General features: G+C 33.2%; 1 protein-coding gene across 1 annotated transcript in view; it reads left to right on the top strand.

Annotated features, from left to right (window-relative positions):
* Positions 1–22,358, top strand: part of ARHGAP29 (Rho GTPase activating protein 29) — a 79,918-nt gene that overhangs the window by 20,825 nt on the left and 36,735 nt on the right. The window contains exons 2-3 of the mRNA XM_012661195.1: positions 1,531–1,767; positions 14,369–14,503. Of these exons, the coding sequence (XP_012516649.1) occupies positions 1,563–1,767; positions 14,369–14,503 (340 nt within the window). The 5' untranslated portion in view covers positions 1,531–1,562. The remainder of the gene's footprint in view (positions 1–1,530; positions 1,768–14,368; positions 14,504–22,358) is intronic.

The raw sequence follows: 22,358 nt of genomic DNA on the forward strand, positions 1-22,358 counted from the left end.
CACTCACTATATCTGGAATGGGACAAGAGTGGATGTGGATAGGTTAGGAAATTAGTACAGTAGCTCAGATAAGAAATGATGGTAATTCACCAGTGTGCGATCAGTAGAGATATTAATAGAAGTGGATAGATTAGAGAACTATAGATCAGGAAGAAAAAAAAATTTATGGAGTTGGGTAAGGTTTAGGAAAGAGTAACTGATGCAATAATACATCTTACATTTGATTAGAGATGAATATTACATAAAACTTTCTAATGTAAATTTCACAGAAGTCCTTAGTCATTTACCATTTTGAAAGTATCCAAATATTCAGGACAAAATATTTGAAAAATGTTTTAACTATAATGCTTGAGCTAATGTAATTACTCTAGTCATTCCTTTTTTGATTTCAAGAGATATAAACAAGGTTAGGACTTTTAATTCTGGAAAGGTAAAATGAGGATGAAGAAGAAAAAACTGAGATTTTCTTAAGATTTTCTGGAATTATGTGCCAGAATTAGGTGTTTAAACATATGAAGTCTTTTAATCTTGTGATCCCTTTTAATCTTCACAGAAACCTATAGGTAAATTGTACAGGTCACACGTCCAGAAAATATTAGAGCCAGGATTCAAATCTAAATATTTCTCATACCAAAGGATTGCCTTTTTACTGTATCCTCCAGAAATCATAAAAAATATTGCTCAGATAATCACACATTTACTTTTCCAACCAATTAGGGTATGCCAGATTAGTATACACCCTTAGAACTTGTTTTCAACAAAGAAATATTCTTGATGGGACTTGATAACCCAGGATGTGGGGTGTGTGTGTGCATGTGCATGTATATATATGATTATTAGGAAAAACTAACTGTAATTGAACTTCTTTTACATGCTGGATACTTCTATACCATGGTTTATTTTAATCCTTACAATAATGTGATGTGGGTCTTGTCAGGATGTTATTCCCATTTTATAAATGAACATACCAAAGTGAAGAGATGATTAGGTCATACAGTAAGTAAGTGATAGAGGAGGATTTTGAAACAGGTATTTCTTTTTTCAAAGGCCATGTTTCATCTTTGTTTTTGAAGGCGATATCATGGAGGGAGAATATGACCTTCCACTAAGTGATGTTTCAGAACAGCTTTTACAGTTGAAAAAAATTCTATACCCCAGGAATTAAGAGGAAGTGATTAAGAGCATGGATTTTGGCTTCGAGGAAGATCTAGGTTTAAGTCTGAGTTCATTGTTTATCAGTTGAGAGCTTAGAGAAATTTTTAACCTCTAAACCTCAGGTTCCTCATCTGTGAAATGAAAAGAACAGTTTGTGTATCAGAGTTGTCGGGATTACTGGCACTTAATAAGTTGAAGCTGCTATTATTAGAAATATAGTGTTTTATTTACTTATTTAAAAAATTTAAAAAATAGAATACCAAAGTGGGTTGTGGGCTGTTTGTGAAAATCTAGTATAATATTTTCCTGGCTGATTTAGTATTTTTGTTTCTCTCTCTCTCTCTTTTTTTTTTAATTGTTTCTTGTTCCCTTAAGGATTTCCGTTTTTCTGACTGTTAAATGAAAGGATGATTGCTTACAAACAGAAAAAGACAAAGAAAAAACGTGTTTGGGCATCAGGCCAACTCTCTACTGATGTTACAGCTTCTGAAATGGGGCTCAAGTCCGTAAGTTCCAACTCCATTTTTGATCCGGATTACATCAAGGAGTTGGTGAATGATATCAGGAAGTTCTCCCATATGTTGTTATATTTGAAAGAAGCTATTCTTTCAGGTTTGTCACTACTTTCTTTTGGCATTCTTACTCTGCATAGTTTGTTAAATTTTAAATGCCAGCCTACCTACAGATAAGTGTGGTAGGAACAGGGTATTCTGCTTTAGTTATTTTATGGCTTTTTTCCCCTCAAATGTTTGATGTTTATAGTGTAAACTATTTTATAATCAGATAATATTGTAATACATAATAGAAACTTTGGTAAGTGTGTGGGAACAAGAGTACAAAAAAGGAAAATAAGTCTTTAGTTGCTAGTGCCCAGGTCCATTTGACATAGAAAAATGTGAGATCATTGGAATTCTAATCTTTTTGTTAACAGTAATACAGTGCATTGATTGGTCTTTAATAACCAGACTAATGTTTATAATTTACATTGTTGACACTTTTCCTAAATTCATCTTTCCATATTGTTGCCAAAACTTAATCTAAAATGACTGCATTTGAGTAAATTTTTTTCTCAAAAATCAAACTTAAATCTGTTTTGCTGATCCATAGCATCTTCTCGAATTAAGGGATAACCACAGAATTTATTCTCTGTCTAGTTAGAAATGGATAATGGAGACTTGATTATCCTAAAGTAAAGGACTGTATATCCCAGACTTGATCATACTACTTAAGTCTTTCAACTTTTAGTGCCTCTTTTGTATCCAAATTTGATGGCAATGATAATTGTTAAAGATGCAGCCCAATTTTGTGATAAGTAGCAGTTCATTTCCATATTCATAGTAGTATGTCTAGATAGTGGGATGAAGATTCTGAGTGTTATTTATATGAGACCTCCTAGGACTTCATAGAAATTTGTAAAATTTCAATAAATAATTGTACTTTATAAGTTAAATATTTATTTTCTGATACACATTTTGAAAAATAAACTAAAACCACATCTTGTGCTTGTACTAAATTTAAGAGTTTATTTCTAACCTGTTATTTTCAAGTTGAAATGCCCAAAATAACTAGACTGGAATTGAAGCCTCAAAATTTTAGTATTTGGATTTACCTTAAAACAACAATCACTTAAGTCATACTTTTGAGACTATATAAATAGTATTAGAAAAGAAGTTGCTTATGCTCCCATTCATTTTAATAGCTTGATTTTAAAATCTAATTATGGATGATTCAATGGCAATAAAGTTATCTTGTCATTATGGAAAGATACCCTAAATACATTAAGTATTATACTGGTAACAAATTTCTTACCAAAATGACACATCTACCATTTATTTAAATAAGCAGGCTGGGTGCAGTGGCTCAAGCCTGTAATCCCCGTGCTTTGGGAGTCCAAGGCAGGAGGATTGCTTGAGGCCAGGAGTCTGAGACCAATGTGGGCAGCATAGTGAGACCCTGTCTATACAAAAAATAAAACAAATTATCCAGTGTGGTGGTGCACACCTATAGTCCTAGCCACTCAGGAGGCTGAGGCAGGGAGGATTGCTTGAGCCCGGGAGCTTGAGGTTACAGTGAGCTATGATCACCCCCCACTCCACCTCAGCCTGGGCAACAGAACAAGACCCTGTCTCTGGGAAAAAAAAAAATCAGAAGCATAGCTTTGTAATGAAGATTTGTTTTTAACTGGATTAATTTTTTAAAATTTAAATTTACATACAGTAAAATTTAATCTTTTTGATTATTAACTGGATTAATTTTTAAGGTGAAATTTAAAATGATTATTTGACAAATCATTTACCTTAATTTAGGGTAAAACCTGATTGTATTTAATGTATCAATAGTTTTTATTAATATAAATAAGATTTCCAGTTAGAATTACTATTTTATTTATTTTTCTCAGAAGATTTGTATCTTTTAAAATCCTCATCTTACATCATTATCCCTGTTTCACAGATTTAAAATGATGGTAATTTAAAACAAGTTAGACTACTTCTTATCTACAAAAAGTTTTTTATAGGAGTTTTAATTTGTGAGTAGACAGTTTAGAGAGCAAGGAAGGAAGAGGACTGAAAGCTGATCCTGAGTCAGAAAAGAGCAAAATGGTAATAAGTGTAAGATACAGAAGGAGACTACCCCTTGAGAAAAGAGGATATATATGGAAATATGTTTATTCACTGAAATTTAATTTTAAAAGTTTATGAGGACATTATCTTTTTCACAAGAAATCCAGTACTTCAAAACTTAATAATAAATTATATCATTAGTAATCAAAAAGCTTGCAATTTATGTCTGATAAATTAATAAAATGGATAAAATATTTTTTGAATAACCAATTCATTAGCATGTAGTGGCCAGAAGATTTTTATTATTTACCTTTGGATTGATTTTACATTTGCTATTAGCCAAAAGGCCAAGAAGCAACTACTTTGGATTGATTTTAATGCTTGGTTCTTCCATCTGAGTTAAAAGGATGTGTATATATACATGTCAGAATGAATTTTGGATTTAATAAGAATTTGTTTTCTCTTCTTTGGAACATTGTTATCAAAATTTGGAAATACACTATTTAGTTAGTATGAGTTAATAGAACCTTTTTGTTTTCCTTAAACAAGGAAGGATGTATAAACATATAAATGAACCCCATTAAAAAAGATAAGGACAATGCTGTATAATAATGTTTTTAATTTTGATCATGATTTCTAACTTCTTAAGAATATCAGACTATTCCTTCCTTACTTAATAGAATTATTAGGAGGATCAAATGAAATATCTTCAGGAAAACAGGTAAAATGTTTAAAATTCTGTAACTGTGCAAAGTAGTATTAATATTATGCATGTTCTTATAGACATGGCCATGCTTTTGTCTTCTGGGTATTGAGAAATATCCCTGGACTTCTACTTCTGTAATTATCACCACAGCTATAAGTGGGCCAAACAACAAAGAGCTGTTTCACTGTTTTCTTTTGGAGTGAAGAAGCCTCCTCAGTATTTTCTGTGGCCTTGTCAATATTTTATCTATTGCCTGTTTAAGAGGAAGGATGCTAAGTTTTCGGCATTGTTTATTACTTTTTAATTCACATCTGTTAGTTGTTAAAAGGCTAAAAAGTTAGCTTTTAAGGATAAAGAATGTAGATATATAATTAAATCACCTTTTGGTCTAATCAGAATACCATTTTCTCTGTAAATTTTGTCTACCTGTAATGAGGCAGTGATGAGCAGAGTCACTTGACTTGCTGAAGGTGTTTAATCATATGGTTGAGGCTAGTCTTAGATAAATAGCTTTGGATTGGTTTGTGGCCATGCTGTCCTTTCCCCACATAGTTGTAGAAATGATTATATCATTGCATGGGTGCTTTTCATTTTACAGAGTATTTACACATACGAACAAGTTTAATCACTCAGTTTCCTCAGAGGTGGGTACTTTTAGCCCCATTTCACAGATGAGATATATGTATTATGTGTTTTCACTCTTATTGCTGATAAATAATGGCCTCGTTTGGAACCCAGAGGTCATGAGTGCAGAATGGTGTATTCTTTCCATGTTATCCCAGCTACTTCACATGGCAGGTACTCTGTAAAAACACTGCTCAATTTTTATTATTTCATTAGCTATTGTAGTCTATGGAGATTATCCAGACCTGCACTGTCCAATATGGTAGCCACTAGACATGTATGGCTGTTTCAATTTAATTATAATTAATAATTCAGCTCCTCAGTTGTAGTAGCCACATTTCAGGTACTCAGTAGTCACACGTGAATAGTGTCTATCCAACAATACCATATTGGACAGTAAAGATAAAGAAAATTTCCATCATTGCGGAAGTTTCTGTTGAACTGGGCTGGTATAGACATTTGGCCTTTATCAATATTGAGAAAATTGAGATGAGTTCTTGAGCTATAAATATTTTTTACTTCTATAGCATTTAAAGGAAACCTAGAAAAAGTTGTTATTTAACCAACTGTAAGAAAATTTTACACAGAAATAGAGGTCCATTTGGAATCTCCTTCCTTAAGATGCCTTTGGAATGTATAACTTTCATGACCTCCTTTGATTTGAACCAGCAGATAATTTTCCAGCCAGGTTATACAGTTTGGTTAAATTGGTAGTCAAGGATGGCAGAAAGAGCTCTGGAAAGAGAATCACAGGATCTAGGTTCTAGGACTGATTTTGCTACTGTCTAGCTTTGGAATATGGCATAAGTCATTTAATCTTTTGTTAAGAATGAGGCACTTGTGCCAGATGCTATCAGTTTTATGATGCTGTGATTCAAAATTTGAATGGAGTTAGAGATTGTACCGTGTTCTAAATATTGACAGTTTAGAGCTGAAGAAGACAGCTAAGTATTTGTTTTAAAATTGTATAATGCGTTTTGGAGGATATCTCCCTCTCCCCTCCTCCCCAGTCTCTAGGAGTTTTTGGTCAGTTTTATTGTAATTGTCTTAAATGTGGTGTTTGTGAAAATTTCCCAAATGAGAATATGAAGCTCATATTTTAATAGTTGTTGGAGAACTGATAAGAAAAAATGAATGTCTGCAGAAGAGCTCTGTGCCTCTGCTGGATATGTATGCAGCTTGTATCTAATTTTTATTTACAAATAAAAATGGAAAATTTAATGTGGAAGATCAAAGAACTATGAAAATATTGCATTCTTTCTGAGATAGGATGATTGATAGAGTTTAGTGATTCTCCTTCCACTACTTATCTCCAGGAGGAGGTTAAGTTGTAGTCTTATACAAGTAGCAGATGTGGAATTGAAGTTTTTGATCTCTATCCAGTATCATTAAGGTATATTATGAATAATTACAGGGGTAAATTTTGCATCTTATATTAAAATGCTGAAGGCACTCACTTATGCATATGTGCTTTGTATTTAATTATAACACCATAGATTAATATATGTGCAGTGTAAGTACCAATTCATGCTTATGGTTTTTCTCCCTGAGGAATAATGTGTTCTGAATTCTAAATAACAAATTCATAAATGTTCTTTAAGTTTATACAGTAATTTTAAAGTCAGTCTTTGTGACACACCCTCCCCATTTCTGGGTGGAACGTTGTTCAAGGAAGCTCAAAATGTGGGAATTAGGAAAATGCAAAGATTTTTATTGGGCTAGAAAGAGTAGTGCAAAGTATCTATTTTTTCTGCTTGGAAGTATTGATTGCTATTACAAAATATATTTGAAGGAAAAACAGCAGGCTAATACTTCCTGTAGATTTTTGATTATATAACACTATTTTAAAATAGACTTTAATGAAAGCTTACTATTGTAAGTTATACTTTGTTTTTCTGAGGTTTTTTTGGGTTTTTTTGTTTGTTTGTTTGTTTTTCCGCCTCCCTGATTGTAGGTTTATTTTTTAAATAGGCTAGAAAGGAAGATAAAAATTTATCACCAGTTTCAGATAAACTAGTTAAGTTCTTTTATTTTTAAAAATGTTTTCTAATTTAAGAGTGTATCACTTATTTTGTAAAAAAAATAAAAAACTCTGATCTCATAAGTAATAGCTTCTGATGAATTCTAGATCCTAGATTTTATAGGACTGTAGTCAGAGGAGTTACGTTCACTTTCTAAAGCAAATTTTATTGAACAGTAAGAGTTAAATGAAAAGATTAATACTATTAAGTAATATACTTTGTTGTGAGAGGTTCTGCATGAATTTGCAGTGTCTTAATTGAAATCCTGTTTTGTGGATTAACTCAGTTTTTTTCCAGGGTGAATATACAGGAGGATTTGCGATTTTTTTTTTTCCAGACAAATTTCATTGAATGTTACTTTTACCATTGATGATTGTTACTTAACTTTCAGCCTCCCAGTGTGCCAGAAATTTTGCGAAATATTAGAAACATTAAGTTGCTAGCCTCAAATGTGTCCTGCTCTGTCTTACTCTAGAAGTAAACTTTTTTTGAAATGATTTCTAATGGATATCATTTAGGAGAAGTTAATGAGAATGTTAATAGGTTACTGCTTACTGACTAGAAGGTGTGAAATGAATCTTTGAGAAATGAAGTATGAAATATAGGCAGCTTATTTATTACACCTGTACCAGTTCTCAGAGGATTGTATTCCTCTTTTGCACTTGCCTAGAATGATTTACATAATTTAACACTATTTATAGTGGTAACTAGCATATCATTGGAAGTTAAAGCCTGTTAAATGACAGATTGCAGAGTACCTGTCATTAAGCTATAACTTCTTTAACCACGTGGCAATATATCATGGTGATTATCATAGTAATTATCATAGAACACAAATTTTAGAGCCAGAATACGTGAGGTGGAATCCTCATTCTACCACTTGCTAGTTGTCTGTAACCCTGGGAAAGTTATTTATCTTCTCTGTGCCTCAGTTTCTGTATCTGTTAAAAGGAGATAATGGGGGTTTTGTGAAGATTAAATGAATTTATGTATGTAAAACTCCTAGAATAAGCATTTTAAAATGTCAGCTGTTATTATTTTACAATCCCCAGGTAGCTGGATAAAGAAAACCACTTTTCCCCAGGCTTCACTTTTATCCTGTAAATTCAAAAGTAATTACAGCAAAAAAATAGGTGTTTCCTAGTGATAAGTTCTGGAGCTTTTTCCCTCCTTGTTGTTTTCATTGCTTTCCCTAGAAAGGTTAAGCTGAATTAACAAGACTGATTTTAAAATTATTGTCAGGGTTTTTTTTAAATCAAGGAAAACACTATGCTTTTTTCATTTATTTACTTAAGCATTTCCATGAAGTGTTTGCAGTATAAACACTGTGGTATTGTGCTAATACATGAGAACCAAAAAGTGGAGCTGGCTAATCTGTTTTCACTTGATAAGCTGAAAGAAGCAGAAAATAAATGGCACAGATGGGTGAAACAATAAATTAAAATTCAGATTACCATATTACAGGGCAAGTGGATAAATAAGTAAACATTGAGATACAAGAGTTTTACTGTTCTGGATAACTAGTATTAAGACTTTGGTTGAACTTTACTATATTCACATCTATAATACCTTTGTATTATATTTCATTACACTTACATTGTGACCACTATGACATTTAAAAATTATTTTGTATTTAGTTATATGACTAAATTAAATGCTATAATTTGAGGTATAGAAATATTTTTATAAAATACACCCTTAATTACTATTTTATTTCCAAGTAATTTACTGATTTAGATTTTACATATAAAATGAAATTGAGACTTTAATGGTTTTTCTTCATTAGCCAAAATGCTGTGGGACCTGGCTATAAGTATATTTGTTATTGAATGTGATTCTGTGTGAGGCAAATCTATTTTCAAAGGTATTTAGTTTGAATGGCTTACAGGTTTACTAGTAATAATTGATATTTGTGTATGTTAAAACAATAAAGCAGTTTCATTTCTATTTGATATTTACAATAACCTTATAAGGTAAGTAAAACAGATATTCTTAATGAGTTCTGTTATGTTGATAATGAATCCGAGATCAGAGAAGCTAAGAATTTTATATATGATCACTTCAGGGAAGTGACAGATCAAGGATTGGACTAGATTTCTTGATCTAAATCTATTGTTTTCTACCATACCAAGCAGCCACTTATCTTTCTTCAGTGTTAGGGAAGAACAATTACTACTGCCTCTTTTACTTTACTCCTGTTCGTGTTAGAGGGGAAAGGAATATTTAGTGTTGAGGAAAGAACTGCTTAAACTCCTTAAAACTTTTTTAAAAATTAAATTTCCAGTTTGAGAGGATTTTTGCTTCATAAAAAGAATTTGAGGTAGCTTCATTCCATTATAGGGAGAAAAGAACATTTGGTAAAAGTGAAACTTTTTTTTTTATTAGCCATTTGTGGCACAAATAGTTGAGGGCTTGCTAAATTTTGAAGTTTCAGATGAAGTCTAGTTCAGATGATGTCCTGCTAGTTACCCTTCTGCCCAAATATGTAGAAAAGTTTATGAATCTTTGTGATTAACATTTTATTTAGTTGTCATGTTCATTTCTGTTGATTTACAGGCTTCAGAAGTACTTAATCACAGGAATTGGAATTGTTTACAGTGCCATTTGAGGAACTTTAATACTTCTTACTAAATAATTCAGTAACTATTTTTCAGTATGTTGATTTGGAACATCTTTAGTATCCGTTTATTAGAGCTTCCTTGTAGGAGAAAAGGAATTTCAAGGTGGAAAACCATTTATGCCGATAGAATGTTTTTGTAGCAATTGTAAAGAAAAGCTATAGCAGGAAATCTCAGGACCCCTTTACGCTGTAAAAAGTTTGTTGAGGATCCCAAAGAGTTTTTGTTTATGTGGGTTTTGTCTATTACGTATTACAAACCATATTAGAAATTAAAAAAGAAAGTTGGAAAACATTTAATAATTTTGAAATATATTGATTTCTAAGTATTTAATTTCCTTGACTCTGAGAAGACCAGAATTTATTACCTTGGTTTATTTAGGCATTTGGGCCATTAGTATTTTGTAGTTCTTGCTTAATACCCAACACTAATTTTGCATATTGATAGTTGTTGACGCTCTTTGAAAATCAAGCTGTTTTGGCCTGAGACTTCAAAATAAAGTATTGTCACAGTATTCCCTAAGTATATTAATATCTGAAGATTTATTGTGAAACATTAGAATAGAGATAAAAATAACTGACTTTTCTCTTTTAAGACTAACATAGGTTTCCAAAAGAGGGCAATATAACTAACTCTCTGTGTTAATAGATAATCATTCAACCTTGGTTGAGTACTAGCATATACTAGCTTTATTTAGTTATATAGGTGCCAAACAAAGAAAAGACTTTGTTACGCAAAACTGGGGAAAAATAGGAAGTCATAAGGTTTTATAATTGTTATTTCTTACAACTATTCAAATTATATTATTTTCTCAGAAGTTTATTTCAAAGCTACTAGATTCTATTTCAGAGATAACCTGTGTTATTAACCTATTTCTCCTGCTGTGTAAACTAAGAATAAAAATAGCTGCAAACATTTATGGAGGGCTTACTGTGTTCCAGGTACTGTTCTAACTGCTTTATGTATTTTAACTCATTTAATCCAGCAACCCTCTGAAGTTGTTACCATTATCTTCTTTTTATAGGTGAGGAAACTGAGGCACAGAGAGATTATGTAATTTGCCCAAGGTTTCTCATCCATGGCGTCAGAATTCAAAGTCAGGCAATCTGGTTTCAGAGGCTATGCTTTTTTTTTTTTTTTTTTTTTTTGCTTGAACATCTTTTATAGGTTCCTTCATCCATTTTTTTTTTATTTCAGCATATTATGGGGGTACAGATGTTTAGGTTACATATGTTGCCCTTGCCCCCCCCCAAGTCCGAGTTTCAAATAAAGAGGCTATGCTTTTTAAAAACCATTACGCTGTATTACCTCAAATAAGTAAACTTACCAGACTAATATCCATTATTATAAAACAGATAAAATAATGTTTATTTAATTAAGGCAATTCTTTAAACTGCATATTCACTTTTTCCCTAGAAATTAAAAAATTTGAAAAGAACTTTTATAACATCTTGATGGGAAAAATTCCAACAGTACATAAAATTCCTAAAATTTTTTTACTTGTATTTCATTTTTAAAATCAACTTTATCTTTTAGAATTGTTTTAGATTTGCAGAAAAATTGAGATGATAAGACAGAGTTCCCATAGAGTCTTGTACCATTTCCCCTATTTATTAACATCTTACATCTGTTTGAGTTAGTGAACCAGTATTTGATGATAAGCAATAATAATGATGCATTATTATTAACTAAAGTCCATAGTTTATTCAGCTTTCCATAGATTTTCCCTTTTTCTCTTCCAGGATCCTACCATATTACATTTAGTTGTTATGTCTCCTTAGGTCCTCCTTGGCTGTAAGTTTCTCAAATTTTCCTCATTTTTGATGACTTTGACAGTTTTAAGGAATACTGGTCAGGTATTCTGTATGATGGCCTTGATTAGAATTGGATGTTTTTCTCCTGATTAGACTGGGTTTATAGGATATTGGGAAGAAGATCACAGATGTAAAGTGTCATTTTTATCACATCACATTTTAAGGATAGTTACTGTGAACATGATTTATCACTGTTGGTGTTGACCTGATCACCTGTCTTAAGTAGTGTTTGTTGAGTTTCTCCACTGTAAAGTTACTCTTTTGGTATTCCCTTCCATATTATACTCTTTGGAAGAAATCTCTACATAGCTCATACTTAAGGGAATTACGCTTCACCTCTTTGAGGGCACAGTACCTGCACAAATAATTTAGAATTCTTTTAGAGGTTTCCTTTTCCCTTATTTATTAATTTATTCAATCATTTATATCAGTATGGACTCACGGATATTTGTTTTATACTTTAGGTTATAATCCAATACTACTTTATTCATTTGTTGTTCAAATTGTTCCAGCATTGGCCAGTGGGAACTTTTTCACTTGGTTCCTGTGCACCTTTGATATATACCCTCTCCACTCTGGATTTGTTTTTGTTTTTTAAGCTCTTCCTTACTTTCTGTCACTACAAGATGCTCCTGACTCATCTTGTACATTTTCTGTCCCAGTCCTAGAATCAGCCATTTCTCCAAGGAGCCCTGGTTACTTTTATTGGAGAGTGGTATTAGAAATGAAGATATGGGTGCTAAAGTTACGCTCATTGCTACTGAGGTATCATTTCTTTGAGGCCCTCTCAGCTGACAGAGAAAAGAATATATGTATATATACTAACCCACCTATGTGTACACACATTTATAAATTTTTCTATATGTAGTCATCTGTATCTATATTAAGCTAACCGTAAGTTCTTACAACTTTAATCCATCATTTTAATGTGGATCATTATTGCCCCCTCCCTCTGCTTTTTTTTATATTTCTACTCCAACAGTGAGATACCTGGCTCCCACTATTCCCCATCCATTTACTCAACTGTTCAGTTTCAGTATCCGTGAATAGCAGTATCAAAATTGTTAACCCAAAGCTCCACTGAAAAAACTTTTTCAACTAGAGTGGCATACTTAGTGTGTATTTTCTTTGCTTTTAGTCTTACAGATTCTACTGATTTCCAGAGTTACTTAGGCTGGTATCTGTTCTCTTGTATTTCTTTTCCTGTCAGTACAATTTGTTGGATGAATGAATCTGATTTTCTCCTGGAAGGCACTGTGTTCTCTGTGTTTTCAGCACTACCTGGACTACTCTTCTCTGCCTCTCCCTGGAATGCTCTTTGTCCTGATATACCCAGCTCTCACCTTGCTCTCACCTGGCCCACTCCTCTCACCCTATACTTTTCTCTCAGTAATGCTGTTAATGGAATATTTGATGGATGTTGGTAGAATTTTTTTTTATCCTATATATAGTTTTTCTCTCTGGTGATTGTCTTTTACCATTTCTGAAAAAGTGATAATTTATGTGATCATAAAATGATACTATACAGTATTTTTTTAATGTTTTTTTGTTTTTTAAACTATTCCAGTAGGAAGACAGTATAACATTGAAAGCAGGGATTCCAGAATTAAACTCCCTGGGTTCAAATTCTAGCTCCACAGTTTAATAAAGTGATAAAGTTAGGTGTGCCTCAATTTTCTCATCTGTACAATGGAGATTTTTAGATTTTCTAATAAGATTGATGTGAACATTAAATGAGATGATACCCTTTGTTTTTAACAGTGCCTAGGACATAATAAGCACTTAATAAATATTAACTATTATTAAACACTAGCACTGTGTAAGATTACAGAAAGAAAAAATTATATAGAAGAATTGTAAGATGGTTATCTTTTCAGACTTTTGAGGATTACTTAAGGGGTTTTAAAGGTAGGGTGATTATACTTTCTGGTTTGCCTGGGATGAAGATCTTGGAATATGCTTGGTGTGCTATCATGATTATGAGCAGCATCCCTCTTCTCATGAAAATATTTTGGTTTGGATGAGAAATTATATAGTCACCTTATTTACAGGGATTGTAGAACTCGGTATCTTTCTAACCAGAGATGGTATAATGAGCAGGGTAGGCTGCGGGTAGAAGAGTGGGTACTGAGAAGGAACACGCTTCTAAGAGAGCAGCCAAAGAGGAAGGCAGGCCTGGTTTAATAGATCTTGATTTTTCAAGAGTAGACAGAAATCTGGAATTTTTGTATGATCTCCCAATTTTTCATCATTAGCAACTAATTTAGTTTTTCTGGAAAATATAAAAATTTATTGAAGATCTGTGCATTTTGTCATATGTAAATTATATCACAATTTTTAAAATTTTTTAAATTTTTTAAAATGATGGTCTTTATGCCTCTGAGTTACTGGTTTCCAATAACTGATAATTACTTGATGCAAAGAATCAATTCTAATGAGGAAACTTAACATATGTTTTTTTTTAATATTGGTTAATATGTCAGATTTTGTAGAGCTTTTAACTCTGTTACCATAGATATTAGAAAGTGTATGATAGTAAAAACTGTAAGAAAAACTTACCTTATAAAGTTGCCTCAAGAGAAATCTGGAGAGCATATTTATAATGAGAAAACTGAAAAAGATAGTGCTAAATTGATCGTAACTGTGAGAGCCTTTGAAATCCTTAATGAATCAAAATGACTATGGATGTTTCTGAAGGCTATATAAATTGTATGTAATTGCAATTATGAAAACAGAAGTGAGTTATGTAGTAGGCAGAAATTGTGGCACCAGTGCTTCTACATGAAATGTGCTTCAAATGATCTTTTGTGGTTTAAATTCTTAGAACTTTGTTTTGGAAATAAATTAAAAACTTTTTTTTCTTTTTAAGACTGTTTTAAAGAGGTCATTCATATACGTCTGGATGAACTTCTACGTGTTTTAAAGTTTATAATGAATAAACATGAGAACCTCAATTCTGTTGATCTTCAGAATGCTGCAGAAATGCTTACTGCAAAAGTGAAAGGTAAGGAAGATATATGACCAGTGACTTGCTGTGGATAAAAAGTATCCAGGTGATACATTTTGGTCCATAATGACTATATGGCCATTTCTGCTCATGGCATTTGTGTGATGTATGTCAATAAGGAGTTAGGTATACCTCCAAACAGCTGATGTTTAAAATTTGAATTTTATGAATGAGTGCGTGCTCATTTGAGATGGTTTATTAGTGTACAAGAAGTCTTTGTTATGTGAGAACAATTGATGTTGGAAAATGGTCCATTTGTAGTGACTCCACTTAAAGGAGGGAACCAAATGGAGAAAAAGAAGGCTTAATTGGGACCTTATTTTAAAATGTGAAAATGAAATTAAAATTGTAAAATATTAATAAGTTTATCGTGTGTGTATAGCAAATATGTGCTAAAACTTACAATCAAGCATTGGGACATTATCCTCTGATGAAATGATTGCTACTCAAAATTGTTAAAATTATTCTGGTCTGTAATATATACAAAAGATTGAGAGTGAAGGGAGTGTTTGAGAAGAAATGAGCCTGGAGGCAGGGAAATCAATTAGGAGATTGTTAGGAATAATGGGCTAGATGAGGGTTGAAGGGTTGATCTAAGGCAGAAGCTGGGGTATTATAGTGATAGAATGTGATCTGTTTTGTCTAGTTGACAAATCATAAGACAGGTCGAATGTTAGGGGTTAAGGAGAAGTTTGGAGTTGAAGATGTGGCCTTGGGAGTTGTTGATGTGCAGGTGGTGGAAAAGAGTGATACCAACTCAGTGTGTGCAGAATAAATAGAGGACTGATAAGAGATCCCAGGGACAGAGAGAAGATAGAGGGAGTAACTGGAGAAATACCTAACAGGTAGGGGAGATGATCTGGAAAGAGGTATCATGGAATTTAAAAAGTACAAGATTTTAAGAAGTGATCATCAGTGTTAAATGCCACTGATAAGGTAAAATGAATTCAAGTAATGCAACTACAAAAAGTGACCTTTGGGTAGCAGTAAAGTAGTAGAGTTAGAGACAGACAAGGTTAACAGCAATCCTGTGGTCAGTTATCTACTACAGGTATGCACAGGCTCCGTGGAAGCACAGAGTGAGGAGCCTAGGTTGGGGGAGGGAAAAGAAAGACTTCACTGGGGAAAAGGGTTACCTGTCCTGGGTCTCAAAGGTCAAGTAGGCATTAACTGGGCTGGGGTGGAAGGGGATGTGGGGCTGTGATATAGGCCTCTTGTACAAGAACTCTGGACGTAAAGAACATGATGAGATTGGTGAACACGCTCATATTTGGAGAGGGCAAAGGGCAAGTATCAAGGGATGAGGCAGGAAGAGTAAATAAAAACCTTGTCTATAAAAAATAGTCCGTATATTTAAGGAACCCTTTCTGCATACACACACCCCACCACTTTTTTGACATAGGTTTATTGTGTTTGTGTGGTTGCTTTTTTTCTGTATTTCAGGCACTGGAAAAAATGTAGAAGATTTTAAATGAGAAACGTAGATAGTAACTTTTAAAAATGTGCTTAGTAACCAAGTTTGTTTTTAAATAGATTGTTTACAAGTGCCATTTAACTTTACTTAGATAGGGAAATTTGTGTCTATAGATAGTAAAATTTCCATGCTTGGAAATAGCGACCTAGTTCCATTGTTGTCAGTAGCTATTGTGTGCAGTCAGGATGTCCTGGGGAAGGAGTGTGCCTGCGTATAGTTGATGTCCACATTCCAGAAACAGACTTGAAGAGAGTGGTCTCTCAGCTACCTTGAAAATCTTTTTATCTTTGAGGTAAAGCAATCTTTTGAATATTATTTCCCACTATGACTGTCTTTACACTTGGGATTATTGTTAACTATTTTACTTTTGTGTATAACATTTAAAAGGAGAAGATTATTTTGTTGTTGGGAAACTTATTTTCATTAGGACTCCACGAGACTAGAACACTTTAAATATTATGTTTTCTTTGGGTAAATTTATATGTTTTTAAATAAAACCTCCTTCCCTGCCCCAACTCTTACTGTTGAGGCCACCTAAAAATATCATCAGTACCTCAAGTGAAAAATATTTGGTGATCTGAAAAATTAAGGTCAAATCAGAGCTTAATTTAATTTAATTTAATTTAATTCTTTCATTTAATGGTCATTTAGTTTTCAAAACCTCAAAAGGCAGAGGGAAGATAGAAACCATTTTTGGATGTCTGTTCTATGCCAGTCTAAGTGCTTCGCATGCTTTAATTTTTACCAAAAAAACCCCTATAAATATACACTATTGTCTCTATTTTAGAGAGGAAAATTTAGGAAAACTGTTGTATGGTAGGATCAGAAAGCTGTCAGGAATATGGAGATCGTTAACATCATTTATTCTGAACCCCTAATTACATTTAAAAAACAACAGTGACCTGAGCATTTGACTTGCTTTAGAGGTCTAACTGTCAAATGCAGTTTTCATGTTTACTAAACTATTCGAAAAAGCATATACAGAATAACTTTAGAATCAGGGATGTATATTCTTGTTTGTGTTACCACAAGTTTGCATGTATGAAGTCTATTCACTTCCTATGCATAAGAAATGAGAAATTGGAATCTTTAGCTCCTTTTATTTTAAATGTGGAATTTACCTTTTAATAACTTTAAAAGAACAATCCTTAGCTTTTCCGCATTCATTCTAGTAGTGATTTGTCTTTCCTGTGTCTCCTCCTGTTTCTAAGCAGGAAGTTCACTCTGACAAAATATTTGCCATATGGTAAGAGAGATACAGCCTATTTTTGAAGCAGATAAAGACATCTTGAGAACTCAGTAATTTATTATGTACTTAGTATTTTTGTTTTCATTATTTTCAATTATGCCGATCTTATTTGTATTATAAATGAAAATAACCCTTTAGGTTTTTCATGATCTATATTTTGCCCTATATTTAAAAATTGATACATAAAAAAGAAAAATAAGCCTTAATTACACCTCCAGAATTGTAGAAACCTTATGTTTCTGTTTTACAAACTTAATTTTTTCAAAATGAAGCTCATTCACATTCAAAATGCAAATAGTATAAAAGGGTATTCAACCGTGAAGTTTCTTTCCCACCTCTGACCATTAGCCGCCCATTCCTTTCCCTAGATAAGCAACAACTATTACTGGTTTCTTATGTACCTTTCCTGAAATACATTTCGCATATATAACCTCCTTTTACACAAATGGTTGTGTTCTAGTTCTTGTTCATTATTCTGAGTTACATGCACATAAAGGATTTCCTTATTCTTTTGTTGTTGTTTTTTCAAAGCTGTATGGTAATCCATTATATTGATGTACTATAATTTATTTAACCAGTTCACTACTAATAGATATTTGGATTGTTTCCAGGTTTTTTTCTATTACAAACAGTAGTTCAATAAATAGCCTTGAAATTCTTAGATGGGCAATTGCTGGATCAGCGAACATGTGTGTTTATATTTTTTGATATTGCCAAATACCCTCTGTAGAGATTTTGCCCTTCTGATAGGAGTGACGAAGAGGTTGGTTTCCTGCACTTTGCCAACAGAGCTCGTTACAAAGTTTTGTTATCCAGTCTAATAGTGAAAAGTGGTATCTCAGTGTATATTTGATTTGCGTTTCCCTCATTTTGAGTGCAGCTGAGTATCTTTTTGTTTGTTTCAAAGCCATTTGTACATCCTTTTTTGTGAATTGACCTTTTATCTGCTTTTCTCTTGGGAGTTGGTCATTTTGTAGTATTGATTTGTAGAAACTTTGTATAAGTTAAATTAGCCCTTAATCTTTGATATAAATTGGAAATTTTCTTTGTTTTTTTATCGTTTGATTTCTTTTTGCATTAAAATTTTTTAGTCCTTTTTATGGTTTTTGGTTTTTAGGTGTTAGGAAAGACTTCTCTTCTCTGAGATTGTAATAGAATTCTCCAGTGTTTTTTCTTCTGATGTAGATGGTATCATTTGTTAAATTTAAGTCTTTGGGACATTCTAAAGTATCTAGGTGTCTAGCTAATTTATTAATTCATCTTTTCTCCACTGAGATGTCACTTTATCATAAATACACTGAATTCTCACATATATTTATATCTATTTCCAGACCTTGTTCTGTTCCATTGATTTGTTCAGTCATGTGCCAGTACTACACTATTTTTATTGTAGTTTTATAGTATGCTTTAGTATTTGGTAGAGGTAGCTCCTCTTTCCTTTTTTTTTTTTTTTTTTTTTTGCTATGTTGCCCAGCCTAGAGTGTGGTGGCATCAGCCTAGCTCACAGCAACCTCAAACTCCTGGGCTCCAGCGATCCTCCTGCCTCAGCCTTCCAAGTAGCTGCGACTACAGGCATGCGCCACCATGCCCAGCTAATTTTTTCTATTTTTAGTAGAGACAGGGTCTCATTCTTGCTCAGGCTGGTTTCAGACTCCTAAGCTCAAGCGATCTTCCCACCTCAGTCTCCCAGAGTGTTAGGATTGCAGGCATGAGCCATTGTGCCTGGCCTCTTTTTAAAATTATTTTTTTAACTATTTATCATTCCCAAGCCATCTCTCTTTTTGTTTAGAATTTTATTTTTCCACTAGGATTTTTGAATTGGCTTGTCTATTCAACTATCCAAAAAACGTCTATTGGATTTGAGTTAAATTTATAGATTAAGGAGAATTTAGATATTTAGCATTTCAATTTGAGAATGTAGTATGTCCTTCATTTCTTCAAGTTGTCTTTTGTGTTCCTCAGAAGCAACTTAGTTTTCATTATGTAGGTCTTATAGCTTTGTTGTTTTTTGCCCCTACATATTTTGTTCTTTTTTTTTTTTCCTTTTCATGCAAACAGTGGCTTTTCTACCATTATATCTTTTAGTTCAGTGGTTTGCAAACCATGGGCCCTGACTCATGACATCAAGTTAGTGGATTGTGACCAGCATTTTTAAAATATGAAAGAATAGAAAAAATAAATCAGGAAAATGCAGCACTCAGTGTATGACTTAAATATGTTTCAGAAACCATAGGTGTTATATAACTTATTGTTACGTGTGTATGGTATACTTGGTTGTGATGTTATATTTATTTCTTTCTGAAGGCTGTGATCAAAAAAGTTTGAAAGTTGCTGCTCTAAGAGGTTGTATATATAAAAGCTATTCATGTGATTTCTTAAAGAGATACTAAACTTGTCTTAGGGCGAAGTGTTGTGGCTCAGTAGGGAGCCCAGGTAAGACAGTTGTTTCAACCTTAAGCAACCTTTTGATGAGATTTTGAAGAACTGCTAATAGAGGGAAGAGAGAGAGTAGAGACAGAGACACCAATTAGCGGGTTGTTAAATTGTTCAGACTAGAGGTAAAATGTGAACTTTTGAACTAAGTAAGTGGCAATGGGAATGGAATGGAAGAAAAATATTTTAGAGGTATTTTGAGTGAAGCTAATGAGCAAGGGAGTGTATGGAAAAGAGCAAGTAGGAAGTAGAGAAACATGTCAAACAGACTATTAACAATGTGGGTCTGGAGCTCAGGGGTTAAAACTAGACCATTTAGAAAATCGTTCCCTCGAAGGTATGGAAGTGAATTAGGTTCTGTGGGGATAATACATAGAGAAGAAAGCCAAGATAACTGTAGGCTCAATAGGGAAGACTCTGTGAAGTACAAATTGTCCACAGATAGCTAAAGAACTGAGGGGGGGAGTTCATATTTACTGAATATCAAGAACTGTAGGTGCTTTACATTTTTTTCCTCAGTCATTGCTCTCAATAATATGCCATTTTGCTTATGAAGAAATTGAGGTAGGTAATGTATTCAAAGTAACACACAAAGTGGTAGAGACCAGATTTGAATTCAGGTCTGAAACTCCAAAGCCTTACTTATTCCATTTACAGTAACATTGCTTCTAAGAGAGCAGAATACTTTAAGATGGAAGGAAGAGGTTGGTATTTGTAGTATTATAGCTAACATTGAAGACATACTGTGTGTCAGACACTGTTAAACTCTTTTATATGTATTATCCCATTTAATCCTCACAACAGCTTTTTGAGGTCAATACTATTGTTATATCAGCTCCCATTTTGCAGATAGGGGCATAGAGAGAGATTTGTCCACGATTGCATATATATTAAGCAGTAGAGTTGTTGAAACTTGCAGAAAAGTCAAGTAGGGTGAAGACAGAATAAAAAAGGCCTTCAATTTTGACTATAGGAGATTATTATTGACAGTGTTGTTCAGTGATTACATGAAAATTATAGCTGACATCTACTGAGCATTTTCCATGTAACAAGTTCTGTTCTAAGTTCATTTAATCTTCATGATCTCAAAGTACATAATTATTATTCCTATTTTATAAGTGAGGAAACCAAGGCACAGTGGAGTTAAGTTGTGTAACATAGTAAGTGACAGAGTTAGGATTTAACCTGGGCAGACTGGCTTTGGAACCCATCCTCTTAACCAGGGGTTGACAAACTAGGGCTTATGGGCCAAATCTGGCCTGCTGTGTGTTTTTGTAAATAAAGTTTTATTGGAACATGGCTACTCTTACTCATTTGTGATCATCTTTGGCTCCTTTCAACAGAGTTGAGTAGTTGCAACAGACTGTATAGCTTGAAAAGCCTAAAATATTTACTACCTGGCCCTTTACAGAACAAGTTTTCTAACCCTTGATAACCTTTAAGTTGGGTGAAAAGCCACATCTTGGTGATTTCAAGATTAACTTGGGAAGGAAGGCAGTACAGGCCATGGCATGACTTATTTATAGAGGTTTGGCTGTGAAGAAATGGTAAATTAGATTGGATGGTAGCTTTAGGAAGAAATATGGTAAAATGAACATTTTTTCACAAATGAAAGATTGAGTATGTTAGTAGCATAAGAAAAAACTATCAATTGAATGGGAGCTATTGAGGCTATGAGGAGTAAAATTGGTGTAGGGTTTTGGAGACTATAGGAAAGAGTAGGAAGATTTATCATGGGGACCGGAACAAAAGACTTTTCTTTGAAACACTGAGCAATAGCAAAAAGGAGAAGGACATTAGAACCATAGGGCTGTTTTGAAGCAGAGGCAAACCAGTAATAGGAATTTTCATTAGATGGCTATAACTTCCAGTAGGGATGAAGACAAGGAAGGAAGATGGTTGAACTAATTGTCTTTTCACTACTCACAATTATTGTGTAACTACTATTTTTTAAGCTCCCAGTCATGTTTAGTGCCATGAGAAAAGTGTATTTATAAAAAAGAATAATTATAGAATTTTGGATAGTGTTATAAGGTTTTTTTTTTCTTTAAAATCTAACAGGTTAAAGCTAGGAAACATGAGTAGGGTTTACATTTTTGATAGTATTATGTTATAAATTATTAAAGTCTACTTTCCAAGGAATTTTTTAAAAAGAGCTTTATTGAGGTACAACTGATATTCCATAAACTGTACATATAGAGTACAATCTGATAAATTCTGACATATGCATACTCTTGTGAAACATCATAATCAAGATATTGCACGCCCCTTTGTAATTCTTCCCTTTTGCCTGTACCTCCTGGCCCCCGCTTCACAAAGTCTGTTATGTTTTCATTTATATTCTGTTCAAAATACTTTCCAATTTCCCTTTTTCTGCTTGACCCATGGGTTATTTAGAAGTGTGTTATTTAGTTTCCAAATATTTGGGGATTTTCCAGAGATCCTTCTGTTATTTGTTTCTGATTTAATTCCATATAGCCACCGAACATATTTTGCCTGGTTTGAATCCTTTTAAATTTGAGACTCGGTTTGTGGCCCGTAATGTAGTCTATCTTGGTAAATATTCAGTGTGTATTTGAAAAGAACATATGCTTCGCTGTTGTTGGGTAGAACATTCCGTAAATGTCTGTCTTGTCAAGGTGGTTGATAGTATTGTTCAAATCTTCCCTATCTTTACTTAATTTTCCATCTACATG

The sequence above is a fragment of the Propithecus coquereli genome, unplaced genomic scaffold (assembly GCF_000956105.1).
Source record: "Propithecus coquereli isolate 6110/MARCELLA unplaced genomic scaffold, Pcoq_1.0 Scaffold7, whole genome shotgun sequence".
NCBI lineage: Eukaryota > Metazoa > Chordata > Mammalia > Primates > Indriidae > Propithecus > Propithecus coquereli.